The sequence below is a fragment of the Musa acuminata genome, chromosome BXJ1-4, assembly GCF_036884655.1.
Source record: "Musa acuminata AAA Group cultivar baxijiao chromosome BXJ1-4, Cavendish_Baxijiao_AAA, whole genome shotgun sequence".
NCBI lineage: Eukaryota > Viridiplantae > Streptophyta > Magnoliopsida > Zingiberales > Musaceae > Musa > Musa acuminata.
In genome coordinates, this window is record NC_088330.1 from 38,223,364 (window position 1) to 38,239,034 (window position 15,671).

Consider the following 15,671-nt stretch of genomic DNA (forward strand, 5'->3'; position numbering starts at 1 on the left):
CTATATATTGGTGATATCTTCATCTGTTTCCAATTCACAGTACTTCTACCTCTTCGTCTTCCTCTTCAACTGCGAGACCGATGGCCAAAGCCCAGCCTTCTCGGTATGCGACGGTGGCGCCACCGCTGTTTGTGTCGGTGGCGAGGCAGAAGGTAGCAAGAATTCTGGACACGATAATGGAGGAGGACAAGGAGGTTGCTGATGGTCTCTCGACCGCGCTCGATCGCGGACCTTCGATACGTATGCATGGGGAGAAGTCATTCTTGATCCGACACCATCATTTCCTCATGAACTGATGAGTGCAGTAACAGCGGGATTTTGGAGAATATGTGATGTCCTTTTGTGCTCTGTTTTTTAGTATGTTATAAAAGCTTCTTCTTATTGCTCATCTTTTGGCTCATCGCTTGCATTTCTTGTGGCTTCTTTCTTCACGGCAGAGAGAGCATACCATCGAATCAGAAAGTAAGCGATTTGATAGAATTAGGTGACAAATGATCTAATCAAAACTCAAAAACACATAATTTGGTGCTGGTCAAACTAGCAATCCTGTTGTTGGATTGGATAGAAGTACACTGTTGAATTTTCGGAGGAAAACCACAGCTTGAACATGATAAGATCCTCTGTTTGAACTGGTTTTAGATCAAGAAGTTCGATCCAATTTTCTGAAGAAAAGTCTGTCTCAGAATCTTAGGCAATGCCAAAATTGTACATAATAATCATCTTCTGTCTCTATCCCCAACATTATTTTGATATAGCTTGACAAAAAGGCACATCCAAACTACGATCAATAATGCCAGAGTTGGATTTTTTGGCTTCCATGTAACCTTTTGAGCATGCGATTTGGTTTCGGTACTGATTTCTTCCCCGATGAAAATTGGCTACAACAGAAAGATGACTAGCGCTGTGACTTATTACAGGACAGAGCAACAAAACTGTGTCGTCCACAACTCACAACAACAGACCGATCGTTCATTCGATGTCGGTAATAGCAAGTGTGTCTTCAGCTGCGGTGTGCTTCAAGCGTTCGATCGCTTTATCGACCTGCGAAGAACCACCATGAAGGAATCCTTCTTGTACCAGTTGATGCTGAGGCCTCAACTTAATGAAGAAGATGATGATGGAGGAGGAGGAGGAGCAGAGTCTTCTTACCTCATCGTTCCAGTTTGTCCTGGCAGTGATGACAATGAGAGTCACTGTCTGAACAAAGACTCCGATGATCAAACCCCACCATATTCCCTGAGAAAAAGAAGGAACAAAGATTGACATTAACAAGCATGTGCCTCGAGAAATGATGTCACGGTATGCGGAGACGGCGCTTACAGCAGCTCCTAGATTGGTCTTGAATCCAAGAACACATCCAATGGGAAGTCCCACAAGATAATAAGCCCCCACATTCACATAGGCAACTATGGCTTGCCATCCGCTCCCAATAGCAACTCCTGAAAAGATCATATACGTGCCATGTTCTTGGTGTTGGTTGGAGTCAAAGGTGTTTGCCATGAGCGAGAATACGTACCTGAGAGGATGGGTTGAACTCCATTCAAGAAGATCGAGATTGCAAGCAGGGGTGTTAGGTTGATGACTGCCTTTATGACATCAGTGCTGTTGGTGTAGAGCTTGCTCAAGGGAGTGCGGAGTAACATGACCAGCACGCTGACGAACAAGCTGATGATGAGGCTGGTGGTGACGACGACGATGACGGCGAACTTGGCGACTCTCGGATGAGCAGCACCGAGCTCGTTGCCGATCCGAACGCTGCAAGATGCGATGGATTGTAACTTTCGATTCAAGGGCGCATGTGTTCGACTAGTGTTTGCTGTTGGATCACTAACCTGGCTGCATTGCTTAACCCCAGCATGATCATGAAGTCCCAGTTCCAGTAATTGACACTGAAGTAGCACCACATAAACAGGTTAAGATGAGGTTTGATTGATTTCATGGTTGTGAAAGAAGAAGTGGCTTGTGATCGTTACCATATGGAAATGGCATCGAGTGAAATCTCTGGACTTGGCAGGTAGCCTGTGATGAGCACAAGCCCTTGGATGTACCAAACTTCCAAGCTGCATGCAGTCAGTAACTGTCCCACTATTAGAAGCTTCATCATGACGCAGAGAGAAAGGGAGGAAGGAGAAAGCTTACACCAGCATGATGGCTGATGAAATAGTAAGCTTGAGGTAGGGCCAAAGTCCTCGGAAGGCCTTCATGGAGAGCCCAGTCCATGTCTCCTTGCAAGAAGGGCTGAAGAGTATGTAGCTCCATGTGACCAACACGAGCACCCACCAGGAGATGGAGAGGGTGAGGGAAGCACCGAGGAGGCCGAAGTCGAGCACGAAGACGGCCAGCCAAGAGATGAGGATATGGAAGAGGAGGACGCCCACGGCGATGTAGGCCATGGGGTTGACGATGTTCTGAGCCTGGAGGAAACGCTGCATGGGGCAGTAGAGGGCGAAGGCGATGAGCTGCGGGAGCAGGCCGCGGGCGTAGAGCTGCCCCACCTTGGCTATCGAGTCCGACTGGCCGATGGCGCGTAAGATCGGGCCGGAGAACCAGTAGATGAAGCTGAGGAGGATGGCGGCGACGAGGTGGAGCACCAGGGCTCGCTGGCAGATGACGCCCATGGCTCGGTACTTCTTGGCGCCGAATGCTTGGCCGCAGACTGTTTGCACCGCGCTCGCCATCCCGAGCTAAACAACAGATTGAGCCGGTGAATCCTGGTGGTGTGAGGTGGGCCGAGAGGTTGAGAGGGAAAGGGTTTACCATGATCCCGAAGGCGAGTCCTTGGATGCCGACGTTGATGATGGAGGCGCCGGCGAGGTCGAGGGACCCAAGGTGGCCGACGAACATCTGGGTGACGAGGCTGAGCATGAAGTTGAAGAGCTGGATGACGATGGAGGCCCAGGAGAGACGCCACAGGTTCTTGGACTCCCACACCGCCAGCCGCCATCGCGCGTTGCACGGCACCGGCTCCCACTCCAGCAGCTCCTCCGACACCCGCGACGACTCGTCGATGTCGAGCAGCGGCGCGAGGCTTCCTCTTTCTCCGTATACCCCGTTCTCCGCCATCTCCGTCCTCCCTCACACCTCTCACCTCTCACCTCTCACCGCCACCTCAAGGCTTTAAAGAGGCATCACTGCGTGCCATGAAGCCATGAACTCACTAGTGAGTCACAGCAGCTGAAGCGCTCACTGCCTTTTCTGGAGCTAACATTCTTGATCTGTTCGTTGGCATCTGCAACGACACACTTGGATTCTCCGGTAAGGGAAGGTTAGATGAAGGGCATGGTTCCCCCAGCTACCAGCATTGTTCTCGGGAGGATCTATTCACTGAGTGAAGCGGAGAACAAAATCTAGGTCCAGATCTTGTTGGACTGGACCCAAATGGGATCTTTGTGCTGTGTTTCTACTAGACATTGGTGGACCTGAGATCAATGGACCAAGTTTGACTTTTTGACTGGGTTTAGTCAAAATCGAGCAAGACCTGACTGGGTTTAGTCAATTCCGTTTCCTGTTTGACTCGAGCCGGATCGATATGTATTTCTGATATTGCAGTAGAAATCCAGGGGATTTATTTGGAACATCCGTTTATATTTGGCAATATGTATGTATTTATATACCTCGTTACTTGCAGATGTTTGTATCATTCCTCTCTATCTGATGTATTAAAATTTCAAGAGAAAATATGTTATTTCCTAATTTTGCAAGGATAAATAAATATCTAAAGTCCCCTTTATATTGTTTATGTTTTCCTAATATTTGTAATATATAATGGAGGGTTCAATTCAGAGATTAGTTCCACTAATCATGATTTTTATTATCTAAAGAAAACTTACAATAAAAGCTAATATATTTAAATATGCTGACATATGGAGCAAGTTGATGTCCAAACAAGTAGTTTGAATGATGCAAAATATGTTTTGATTGATCGATAACACAGAATTAATTATAAGTTTTTTTATGCATTCTTTTGTGACATTTTAGATTAGGCTCAATTGCTTGGCTTATTGGTTTAAGGATAAATCATATATCATGCGTTATTGCTTTTACACTTTTTTTTTTACGAACAGTGGAAATTACAAGAATAGTTGTTTGTTAATGTTCTAAACATTATAGATTATGTTTGAGATATATGACTTAAATAGCATCGATTATTGATCTTGAGATTCTAGGATCGATGTAAATTCTTCTTATATGATACAAAAGTTATGTTTGAGAATATATTTACGTTCCGAATATGCTTGATAAATAATAGAAAAAATATATTTTAAATATGCATTAATGTAAGTTTTATTTCATAATATTTATATTTCAAATGTTTATCGAATGTTTTTAACAAATTTACCCTTTTAATATTCTTAATATTTATTCAAAGTGAATATGTTTTGTTTATTCAAATTAATAATAAATAAAATAAAATAAATGAATGTATGTATGTAATCTTATAAAAAAAATGTATATGGCCCAAATATATAATAAATAAATATAAAAATAATCTTTTAATATAAATAAAAAAATTTACATTATAAAAATATAAATCATATTAGTTTCTCGCTAATTTTTTTTCACAATCTTATAATTTTAGATAAAATTACATGATACTTTTAGAATTTAAATATTGTTGAATATCGGATTTTGATGATGAAACCAATTGATGAGTGTTTATGATTTAATCTGCGTTTTGAGTAACGCGGGATGATTCGATCAGGATGAGACAATTAAAGTAAGAAGAATCATGTTGGGCCAGAGGAAAACATGTCAGAAGATTGGACGTCGGGCCGGAGGATCGGTCGATGTATCGACAGAAGGCTTCAAGCCAAGAAAAGTGGATATTGCGCCAAGGATATCGAAGTTGCGGACTCAACTGGCCGATTGGGCAATAGGCCGCAAGAGATGATGATGTGTCAAAGAATCGGACGAAGCTTCGATGGACCAATGATATGCCGGACAACATGATTCAAGCTTAGTAATAATTGTCTAGATCGAAGTGTATTTTACATGTGCATGATTAACTACGATAGCAAGACATAAAACAAAATGAAGTTCCGGAGTCAAGGACGCGATTTCGTTGGGAGTTCGAGAGTTCGTCGAAAGTCCAAACGTTCGTCAGAAGTTCTATCGGAACTAGCCGAGAAGATCTTCGTGAAGTCCAGGAGATTGCTGGGAGTCCGCTGGAATATTGCTGAGAGATCATCGGAAGTTCACCGGAAGCTCGCCGGAAGAAACCAAGACTTATGGACTTGTTTAGCTTAAGTATATCTTAGATTTCGTAGTTAGCATGTAATTGGGTTTGGAATTAGGCCAACCCAATTATAGGCCAGTTGGGCTCATATATGGACTGTGTTGGGCCCCCAATGAGAGGCCCAAACAGTGACCCAAGAGGTGGCACCATCGTGGCATAATCTCCGAGATTATGTCAGGCAGTGGTACTGTCGGTCTGGGAAGTGATATTGCCAAGACACAGCCTCCGAGAGGCTGTAGGTGGTGGTACTGCCCAGCACAGCCTTCCAAGTGGTGGTACCACCCAGTGTAGTGTCAGTGTCAGATTGACACTAGCGGTGGTACCGCCCGGACCTAGGAAACTCGGGATGAGATATTTTTAGGCTCCAAGTTTGAATCAACCTGAAACCTATAAATATCCCTCTCATCCTTGGTTAACACACACAAGCACAGAGTATTTAAAAGTGAGAAAACGCTGTTGCAATCACTAGAGAAATCCCCTCCTATAGTTTAAGTTTAGAATTCTGTTTAGGAGGAGTGTGTACTTGTAAGGGTTGTCTCCTAAATCCAGTAAAAAGAGAAAAGGAGTGTAAGAAGGAGGTTGATCTTCGCATATTAAAAGAAGATCTATAGTGGGTACCGGTGGCCTCGACAGAACAGGAATTAGCGAAGTGAATATAGGTCACGACGATCGAACAACTCTAAAATCTGGTTTGCATTTCTTCGAGCAATTTACTGCGAACCTTCTTACTTGCTCTTTACATCCACTACTCTCTTACGTATGCTTTCAAAGTTATTACCCTTACGAAACAGTTTTTCGTTGAAATAGATTTAATCGAAACAAAATTTTAAATTGATGTTATTTTATCGCTGCATTAATTCACCCCGCCCTCTTAGTGCCGACCCCAGTTCCTAACAAATATTACATTAACATCCTATAAATGTTGAATTGCTAATTGATCATTTTCAATACAACATCTCAGCTAGATGTAATTTGAACCTTTCACATATATTAAAAAAAAATGGATTATTATGATAATTACTAACTTCCGATGGTAATAGAAATGTTAATATTAGCTAGAATTTTAATGTTGTTCTGCTAATGGTGGAAAACAAATTGTGATATCTACAATATTTTGAGTTTCACAAGAATAATATATACATACAATCAACTAAACTGAGATCAAATATGGGGGTAGTAAGTATTAACAAAATGATTGATGTATAGACCATGAATGTTGATAGAAAGAACACCAAGCCACTATGTTCAGTAGACTACATTAAGTTTTTTTTTTTAAATCAAAACTATCAACATAATTGATGAATTTTTGTTTATCTAACTTGTATTAGTATATTATAATTAGCATAAGTTTGGCATTACCACAATATAGGTTGTGCTGATCCTTCATAAATTATTGATTGGAGTACTATGATTCTATTCACAGGTCCCATCTGTCTTCTTCAACTGTATTATATTAAGGTGATATAATCTGTTACGGGGGGCAACTGTTTAAGCCGTGGCCTCGGGCCGACGCGACTCGGTTCGGGGGTCCAGATGTCGAGGATCTTGATCGACGTCCTTCAAGGCCTCTCGGTGGCTGGTCACAGTGGTCTGTCGGGACGTTGCACCGGGTGGGAAACTTCGCTGCAGCGTCGGGAAGAGGAGGCCCGGTCTAGCACCTGCACATAGGTCGGGTCGGGAACTCGGCCCGACCCCTCCGACAATCAAGTTAGCAGTCTAGAGGGCTTTTAGAAGAGGGAAAAATGTCCTCCCCTTTTGTTTAGAGCTCATGAGTATTTATAGACGAGGTTTGATGTTACCTGATGTGGTTGTTCGTAGGAGCAGGGTCGTACCTCTGATGGCGTCTGACACGGTCGTTGGCATTGCGTGGGGGATCAGATCACCGCAAGGTATGGGCGGGGGTCGGTAGTTGTCCTGTCTTGTTGTGGTCAAGCGTGCGGGGGTGGAAGTTGCTGCTCGACAGTGGGTGTCGTCAGCGCGGGTCAAGTCAGCGTCGTTACCCTCCTCATCGGGCAGCGTGGCGTCCAGGTGGGACCATTGTCCTGGCACATCATGTTGCTATTATTTCCCCTATCATATTTCCCCCTCGAAAGAAGCTATGCGTCGGTTGTGACGGGCGGGGGAGGGAGCTCGAGGCATAGCTGTGTCTCTTGGTGTTGAAGCGATCTCCGACGACCTGAGGTCGAGCTCATAAGGGCGACATGAGGTCGGGCTCATTTTATGCAGGCGGGGTCTCGGGCATTACGCGGCCGAGGAGCGTGACACGGGCGGGCTAACCGCGCTGAAGCGCCTCGGGTATTACGCGACCGAGGAGCGAGGCACAAGCGGGCTGACCGCGTTGAAGCGCCTCGGGCATTACGCGACCGAGGAGCGAGGCACAGGCGGGCTGACCGCGCTGCTGTGCCTCGGGCATTACGCGACCGAGGAGTGAGGCACGGGCGGGCTGACCGCACTGTTGTGCCTGCTGATGTGCCTCGGGCATTACGCGATCGAGGGGAGAGGCACGGGCGAGCTGACCGCGCTGCTGTGCCTCGGGCATTATGCGACCGAGGAGCGAGGCACGGGCGGGCTGACCGCGCTGCTGTGCCTGTTGATGTGCCTCGGGCATTACGCGACCGACGAGCGAGGCACGGGCGGGCTGACCGCGCTGTTGTGCCTGCTGATGTGCCTCGAGCATTACGCGACCGACGAGCGAGGCACGGGCGGGCTGACCGCGCTGCTGTGCCTGCTGATGTGCCTCGGGCATTACGCGACCGAGGAGTGAGGCACGAGCGGGCTGACCGCGCTGCCGTGCCTCGGATATTACTTTATCTTGATCGGCGGTTGGTTGTTTAAGTGTGCGCGGCCGGCCAGGCTCGTCGGCCCCGAGGCCACGGCTTAAACAGTTGCCCCCCGCAACATTTTGGCGCTAGAAGGAGGGGTCCGGAATGTTGACTGATCAGTAGATCCACTTTGGCGAACCCACAGCTATGGGGTCGCGCCCGGTCGGGACCCCAGGGGATCATCTCTCGCGGGAGGAGCTCAGAGACGAGCGCCCCGCTGCGACTACGGAGCGATATTGGTGGCTGTTCAATGACCCGGGCTTGTCGTCGCCCGACGCCCCCGTCGGTCCACCATCCATTTCGCCCGAGGCCTTTCACGACCTCGCCCATCAAGTGCGGGCACTGGCGAGATTGGTGCAGACCATCGTCCCGCTCATCCCTCAGCCGACACCCCCGCATGTCGACCGGCCTTTGCAACAACGGGAGCCCGCCCGTCGGATGCACGCGCCGCTTCCCGGGCTTCCTCCGTCGCCTCAGAACCAAACGGCCCTGCTCGGAGATCGGCAGGCCGGAGGCACATCCAGTCCCCCCGAGCCCGAGCGACCGTCCGCGAACCCGACCAACGTCCTCCAAGCCCAGTTGCACCTCTTCAATCAACGTCTTAATGAAGTGCAACAAGAGATGCGCAGGTCGAAAGGGGAGCCCGGGGCGGATGGATACCAATGGTCCCCGTTCGCGCCCGAAGTTCAAGATCAGGCCATCCCTCCACACTTTCGACTCCCATCCCTTGACACCTACGACGGCGACACTGACCCCGCGGATCACGTAGCCGCATTTCGCGCCCAGATGGCGCTATATGGGACTTCCGATGCCTTGATGTGCAGGGCATTCCCAACGACTTTGAGTGGACCGGCACGCGCGTGGTACGACAACCTCAAAGCTAGAACCATCTCTTCCTTCGACCAGCTCGCCCGGGACTTTGAACTCAACTTCCTCGCCTACGCCCGCCCGAAGCCGTCCGTGGCATTACTCCTCAGGCGCAACCAAAGGGAGGATGAGTCCCTCTCCCACTTCTTGAAGTGCTGCAGCTGTCTGCCATGTCAGGCTGCATTTATGGCGAGGTGATGCTTTCCGCCTCCGTAGCATACTTCGGGAGGGGAAGTGTTACCGCTTTGTTGGGACGCGGCCTGCCCATAAGTGGCGTGAGGCTACCCGCTGAGGGGAGGGGGGGGGGGGGGGGGGGGGGGGGGGGGGGGATGAAAGGATCCCTTCCCATCTTTTGCTTCGGATTACTCCGCACTTCCTCGTCTTGCTCGTGCTAATCGCTCCTTTTCTCGCCAAAGGTCAGTAAGAATGGTGCCCCCTTCTTCCCGTTCGTCTTCTCCTTTGTCGAAAGCCAGGGGAACGACGACTTCGTCGAATTCCACCTCGTCATCGGACGAGAAGGCGGCCCGGGCTCTTGAGGCCTTGATGTGGCCTCACGACCATGACTCCACTGTGGGTGAGTCGTCGTTGAAACTCCTCTGGGATCGCTATGTCATCCCAGAGGAGTTCGTCCTTCTTGCTCCTGAGCCTGGCCAGCAAGCATACGACCCGATTCCTAGGGGCTTCGCCCTCACCCTCGGCGCCTTCGAGGCCGGGCTACGCCTCCCCCTACACCCCGTCATAGTCTCCTGTCTTTCTTTGTGGCGTATCTCCCCGTCTCAAGTGGCGCCGAACTCATGGCGCTATTTGGTGGCATTTTTTGGGGAGTGCCACTATGCCAACATAGCCCCGACCCGTGCTCTCTTCTTTTCCTATTTTCGTCTTTCTAAGGGGTCAGGGGGTTACTATCCGTTTGCTCAAGCGGGTTTCAGAGTGAGTGGGGCCCCTTCCAGCAACAAGGGGTGGAAGGATCGCTTCTTTTTTGTCAGCCGCTCGGAAGACTGGGGGTTCGGTGTCCGCTGGGGGGCGCGTGTGATAGACAACACAGCCCCGGTCTTGGATGACGAGGAGCGCCGAGGGCTTCTGAGGCTTAGAGAGATCCTCCCGGCCTCCCGAGCCATCCGGAGTATGTCTGAGTGGTGGTTGGTGGAGGCGGGCCTTAAACGACAGTCGTTCCGACCTTTCTTAGCAGAGATGGTGCTTCTCGAGGCCCTACGTGGGGGAAAGACCCCGGCCACGTCGGGCCGTTCGCCTTCCTTCACCAAGGTGGGTACGAGGGAAGCCCCCGTGGACGTCGAGGCCGGCCGGTCTCGGAAGATGGCGAGGGCGCCATCGAGCGAAGGTCTTAAAGTGGTCGCAGTTCTGGCGACGGGAGTAGCCGTGGCGCCGGTGGTAGAAGGCGCCAAAGGGGGCCTCGGGGGAGGCGAGGCCGGCACGAGCGGGGGCGCGGCAGTAGAGGCGTCTCGCCAGCCTTCCATCCATGAGCTCCTTTGTCTTCCATTGAGGGAGGATGAGCCTTATTTGGCGCGGGAGGTGGGCGCTCTCCCGCGTGGTGCGGCCACTGACCCGCTGGTGGCCCGGTGGGACGATCTCACCCGGGGTGCCCGGGTGTGGGCCGACGGGGACAGCACGGCCAGATTTGTCCGAGGGGGGCTTCATCCCGACATAGCTCGGGATCTGCACTCCCTTCCTTCCGACGCTTTGCTTAGCAAGTCTGCTAAGTCACTGCTGTGGGTAAGTGCCGTTTCGTCCCCCCGTTTACCTGTTTTTGGGCGGACTTGGCTTTGACCTTGACCATGCCTTTTCTTTAGGGCAACCATTATGCCGCCGCTTTGATGGGCCGCGTTCGAGACGCAGGGCGAGTCATCGCCGCCCTAAGCAGCTGCAACGCCGAGCTCCGACGGCAGGCGGACAAGGCTCGGGCCGGAGCAGGTCCTGAGGCGGTCGTGGCGGCCGAGCAGCGCATCTCCGACTTGGAGGCAGAGGTGGCTCGGATTAGATCTGAGCTCCAGGCGTCTGCAAAGCGGCTTGCGGAGTCGTAGGCGCGTCTGAGGAGCGTAATGCGGAGCTCCAGACTCACTTGAGGGCATCGATGGCTGAGGCTCGCTCGGCGAGGGCAGACTCTCTTGAGATGATCCGACGCCTCGAGGAGTCGCGAGCCGAGGCGCGGGGGGCCTCCGAGGCCTTGGAGGCCGAGATCCGCCAAAGGCCGAAGAAGGACAAGAGGCTGATCGAGGACTACAAGGGTTCTTCGGGTTTTCAGCTGGGTCTTGTTCGGACCGGGCGGGTCTCATACGAGTACGGGTATCGTGTTGCCCTCGCCCGTTTTAAGGCGTGCTACCCTGACTTGGAGGTCGTGGAGGACCCCTTTGGTTCCTTCCCTGAGGATCTGGGCGTCGACAGCCCAGACGCCCCAGGGGATTAACGTCCCTTGTACTTTTTGCTTCATTTTTGTAACACCCTCCTTTGTTTTTGAATAAACATGATCTCCTTCTTCTTCTCGGTTGATTGTCTGTGCCTTCGTGCAATTCTTTGTGACGAGTCTTTACTCATGGGAAGAACTTTTTGAGATTTTGGATGTTCCAAGTCCTTGGCAGGGAATGACCCATCATCGTGCTGAGTCGGAACGCGCCGGCTCCAATGACTTCAGTCACCCAGTAGGGGCCTTCCCAACTAGGGGTCAACTTGCCTTTTGCTCGGGTCGGGTTGCTGACCTCGGTCCTTCGTAAGACCAGGTCGCCTAGTTTGATGGGTCAGGGTCGCACCTTTCGGTTGTAAACCCTTGCAACTGCTCTCTTATAAGAAAGGGCTCTTACGTGCGCGTCGGCACGCCGCTCTTCAAGCAGGTCGAGGGCGGCTCGAAGTCCTTCGTCCGAGGCTTCCTCGTCATATCTCTTTGATCAGAGGGTGGCGATTGCTTCCTCGGGGGGGAGTACAGTTTCAGTCCCGAACGTGAGGCTGTAGGGGGACTCCCCAGTTGCGGTTTTCGGAGTGGTGCGTAGCGCCCATAGCACGCTCGGGAGTTCGTCCGTCCAAGCCGTCCGAGCCGCGGATACTCTTCTTTTGAGCCCATCTAGGATGGACCGGTTGGTCAGCTCCGTCAGCCCGTTTGTCTGGGGATGAGCGACCGAGCTGTACTTCAGGTGGATTCCATGGTTTGCGCAGAACTCTCGAAATCTCTGACTGGCGAACTGGGGCCCATTATCCGTGATGATGGTTTTTGGGAGGCCGAACCGAGTAATCAAATTCTTCCATATGAACTTTTCTATTTGCCGTTCGCTAATCGTCACCAACGGTTCGGCCTCGACCCATTTTGTGAAGTAATCTACGCCGACAACGATGTACCTCCGCTGTCCTAAGGCTGGGGGGAAGGGTCCGAGGAGGTCTAAACCCCATTGCGCAAACGGCCATGCGCAGTCGATGAGAGTTAGCGGGACTGCGGGCAGCCGTGGCATGCGGGCATGTTCTTGACATGAGGTACATCGCTGCACATGCGTTCTTGCGTCCCGACACATGGTCGGCCAGTAGTAGCCTTGGCGAAATACTTTATGTGCTTGGGTCCGTCCGCCGATGTGCTCTCCGCAGACTCCTTCATGTATCTCTACCAGGACGGTCTTAGCTTCGTCGGGCTCTAAGCATCGTAGGAGGGGGTAGGAAAAAGACCGCTTGTAGAGCCGCCCATCCACCTCAGTATACCATGCATGTGTGCGACGTAGGCGCCGAACTGATGCTTCGTCGGGCGGGAGAATTTCGTCCCGCTTAAAGCCTAGCAGCTCTTGTACCCAGGTGGTGGACGCGCTACTCGTAGCTGTGGCAGCGATCTCGATGGTGCGAGCGGGTAACTCCTCGACCTTGGGCCCGACTTCAGGGGCAGACTTTGAGGCCAGCTTAGCTAGCGCGTCGGCGCGCTCGTTCTCTCCCCTCGGGACATTAGATAATGTAAAATGAAGGAACTTTGCGGTCAGGCTTTTTACCTGTGCCAAGTATTTCGCCATAGTTGGGTCACGGGCCTCGTATCCCCCGCTGAGTTGCTCGGCCACCAGCTGGGAGTCAGTGAGGACGTGGAGGGCGACCACCTGCATCTTGAGGGCCAATCTGAGTCCTGCTAGAAGCGCCTCGTATTCCGCCTCGTTGTTAGTGGCACGGAATCCGAAGCGAAGGGAACGCTCGAACGATCGCCCGTCGGGAGCTCGGAGTACCAATCCTGCGCCAGCACCTCTCGAGTTGGCTGATCCGTCGACGTGCAGGACCCAGGCCTCGGGAGGTTGTCTGAGGCTCTCGCTCCTGATCTGGGTTAACTCTACGATGAACTCGGCCACGGACTGGGCTTTAATAGCTGTCCTGGGCATGTATCGAATGTCGTGTTCGCCGAGCTCTACCGCCCATTTGAGAAGTCGTCCTGCAACATCAAACTTAGACAAGACCTATCGGAGTGGCTGGTCCGTAATTACTTCCACCGGGTGAGCCTGGAAATAAGGGCGTAGCTTCCCGGCGGACAACACGAGCACGAGCGCTAGCTTCTCGATTGGTGGGTATCGTTCCTCGGGACCATTGAGGACGTGGCTGACATAGTAGACCAGGAGCTGGTCGCCGGAGCTTTCTTTAATCAGGACGGAACTTACTGCGTGCGGGGAGGCCGCCAGGTAGATGCTTAGTTTCTCGCCGGGGGAGACCAAGGCGAGTCGAGGAAGGTTGGTTAGGTGTTGTTTCACTTGCTTGAGGGCTTCCTCGCATTCTGCCGTCCATTGGAAACCTTTCGGGTTCTTCAGTGCCCTGAAGAAGGGAAAACAGCGATCACCTGATTGGGCGAGGAAGCGGGACATGGCGACGAGTTTTCCTTTAAGGCGCTGCAGGTCTTTGATCGTCCGAGACGATTGTATATTGATGATCGCTTGGACCTTCTCTGGGTTGGAGTCAATTCCTCTTTCGTGTATAATGAATCCGAAGAACTTTCCTAATGTGACGTCGAAGGCGCATTTTGCGGGGTTGAGTCGCATGCCGAACCTGCGGAGCGTAGCGAATGCCTCGGTCAGGTCGGCGAGGTGAGCCCCGGCCTCTTGGCTTTTTACGATCATGTCATCGACGTACACCTCCATGTTTCGTCTAATCTAGTGGGCGAACATCTTGTTCACCATCCTCTGATATGTCGCCCCGGCATTTTTCAATCCGAAGGGCATGACTTTGTAAAAGTAAACCCCTGATCGGTGATAAAGGCTGTGTGCTCTTGTTCTTCGGGCGCCATTCTGATCTGGTTATAACCCGAGAAGGCATCCATAAATGAGAGGCGGGCATGACCCGCTGTGGCGTCGACCAGCTGGTCAACCCTAGGTAGAGGATAGCAATCCTTCGGGCATGCACTGTTGTGACTGGTGTAATCAACGCACATCCTCCAGCTTCCATTAGCCTTCTTGATGAGGACTACATTGGATAGCCATTGTGGGTATCCGGCTTCTTTTATGAAGCCTGCCTCCAAGAGTCGAGTCACTTCTTCTCGCACGGCTGCCTGCCGTTCCGGGGCTTGTCGCCTCAGCTTTTGTTTTACCGAACGAGCGCCGGGCGAGATACCGAGGCGATGTAAGGTGATTTCCGGGTCGACGCCCGCCATGTCTGAAGGCGACCAAGCGAAGATATCAGCGTTCTTTTGTAGGAGGCCGACAAGTCGTCCCCGTTCTTGCTCAGGCAGTTCTGACCCGATCCTAATCGTCCGTTCTGGGCGATCTTCTAGGAGCGGCACTGCGACTGTGGTCGCCTTCGGCTCCAGGTGGGGGGCCGGCTTCTGCATTTCCCGGGAGTCTGCCAATGGTGGCTCGATCCTCGCCTTCTTGGGCAACGAGAGGGCGGTCAGGTAGCAGCGCCGGGATTCTCGAGGGCTTCCTGCGATCTCTCCGGTCCCGGCGTGGGTCGGGAACTTCACGGTTTGGTAGTAGGTCATGACGACAGCTCTGATTTTGTTGAGGGTCGTCAGACCGAGGATGGCGTTGTAGGCGGCGGGGAGGTCGATTATCAAGAAGGTGGTCATGGTCGTCTTTGACCTCGACGGGGCTCCTATGGTGAGGGGCAGAGTGATCGCCCCTAGTGGTGAGATTGAATCGCCGGTGAAGCCGGTGAGCGCCGAGGATACCGGCTTCATGCAATCCCTGGATAGGCCGAGTTTCTGGAAGGCGTCGAAATATAGTATGTCGGCCGAGCTTCCGATATCGACCATGATTCTTCTTACCTGCGCATTGGCGATTCTGGCTGATATCACGAGCGCATCGTCGTGCTCGGCCTGCTCATATGTCCTGGCCGAGAAGGTGACGCTAGGTCCGGGTGCGTATCTGGAAGCTTCGGCCGAGGCGGCTCGGGCGTACGCCTTCTTTCTGGCCATGGAATCTCCGCCGGATGAGGGGCCTCCGGTTATTACGTCGATGTGTCGTTCGACGGGACCTTCCGGGCGTGGCGACGGTTCCTTGTCTAGGCGGAGGTACTGGGCGAGGTGTCCTCTACGGATGAGTTCCTCGATCTGTCTTTTCAATTCTCGACACTATTCAGTGTCGTGCCCACGTTGCCGGTGGAAGCGACAGTACTTTGATTGGTCCGCCAACGCTCGGGGACTACTCATCGGGTAGGGTTCTTTGAGGAGTCCCTTCTCTCTTATGTGAAGGAATATTTCCGTTCGGGACGAATTCAAGACCGGGAGAGGGGGCCTTGAAATCGGCGGGTCGGGTCGGTCCAACTTATGCCGGGATGTCGCGGGTTGTTGCTATTGG

At 51.9% G+C, this 15,671-nt stretch overlaps 2 protein-coding genes across 3 annotated transcripts; both read right to left on the reverse strand.

Moving 5' to 3' along the window:
• Positions 1-658: 658 nt before the first annotated feature.
• LOC135664506 (protein DETOXIFICATION 41-like) lies at positions 659-3,111 on the reverse strand. Of its 2 annotated transcripts, XM_065177002.1 has the most exons (8): positions 2,758-3,108; positions 2,140-2,684; positions 1,974-2,060; positions 1,833-1,889; positions 1,517-1,755; positions 1,321-1,439; positions 1,150-1,236; positions 659-1,041 (listed from the first exon to the last, which is right to left on the reverse strand). In XM_065177002.1, the coding sequence occupies exons 1-8, from the start codon at positions 3,061-3,063 to the stop codon at positions 970-972; spliced, it is 1,512 nt and encodes a 503-aa protein (XP_065033074.1). In that variant the 5' UTR covers positions 3,064-3,108; the 3' UTR covers positions 659-969. The 2 variants fall into 2 exon arrangements, with proteins under 2 accessions (XP_065033074.1, XP_065033073.1); XM_065177001.1 differs by having other exon boundaries at positions 1,150-1,439; positions 2,758-3,111.
• An 8,711-nt stretch (positions 3,112-11,822) lies between these two features.
• LOC135672189 (uncharacterized) lies at positions 11,823-13,271 on the reverse strand. The gene has a single exon (XM_065180646.1). It carries the CDS (start codon positions 13,269-13,271, stop codon positions 11,823-11,825), a length of 1,449 nt encoding a protein of 482 aa, XP_065036718.1.
• Positions 13,272-15,671: the final 2,400 nt, after the last annotated feature.

What these genes read in the sequence shown, in the direction of transcription:
- LOC135672189 (XM_065180646.1), bottom strand. Translation starts at nt 13,271, where the DNA reads ATGCCCAGGACAGCTATTAAAGCCCAGTCCGTGGCCGAGTTCATCGTA.
- LOC135664506 (XM_065177001.1), bottom strand. Translation starts at nt 3,063, where the DNA reads ATGGCGGAGAACGGGGTATACGGAGAAAGAGGAAGCCTCGCGCCGCTG. An exon ending in CTCGATGCCATTTCCATATG is followed by an intron (nt 1,890 to 1,973) that starts GTAACGATCACA and finishes GTGCTACTTCAG; the next exon opens with TGTCAATTACTGGAACTGGG. An exon ending in AGTTCAACCCATCCTCTCAG is followed by an intron (nt 1,440 to 1,516) that starts GTACGTATTCTC and finishes TGATCTTTTCAG; the next exon opens with GAGTTGCTATTGGGAGCGGA.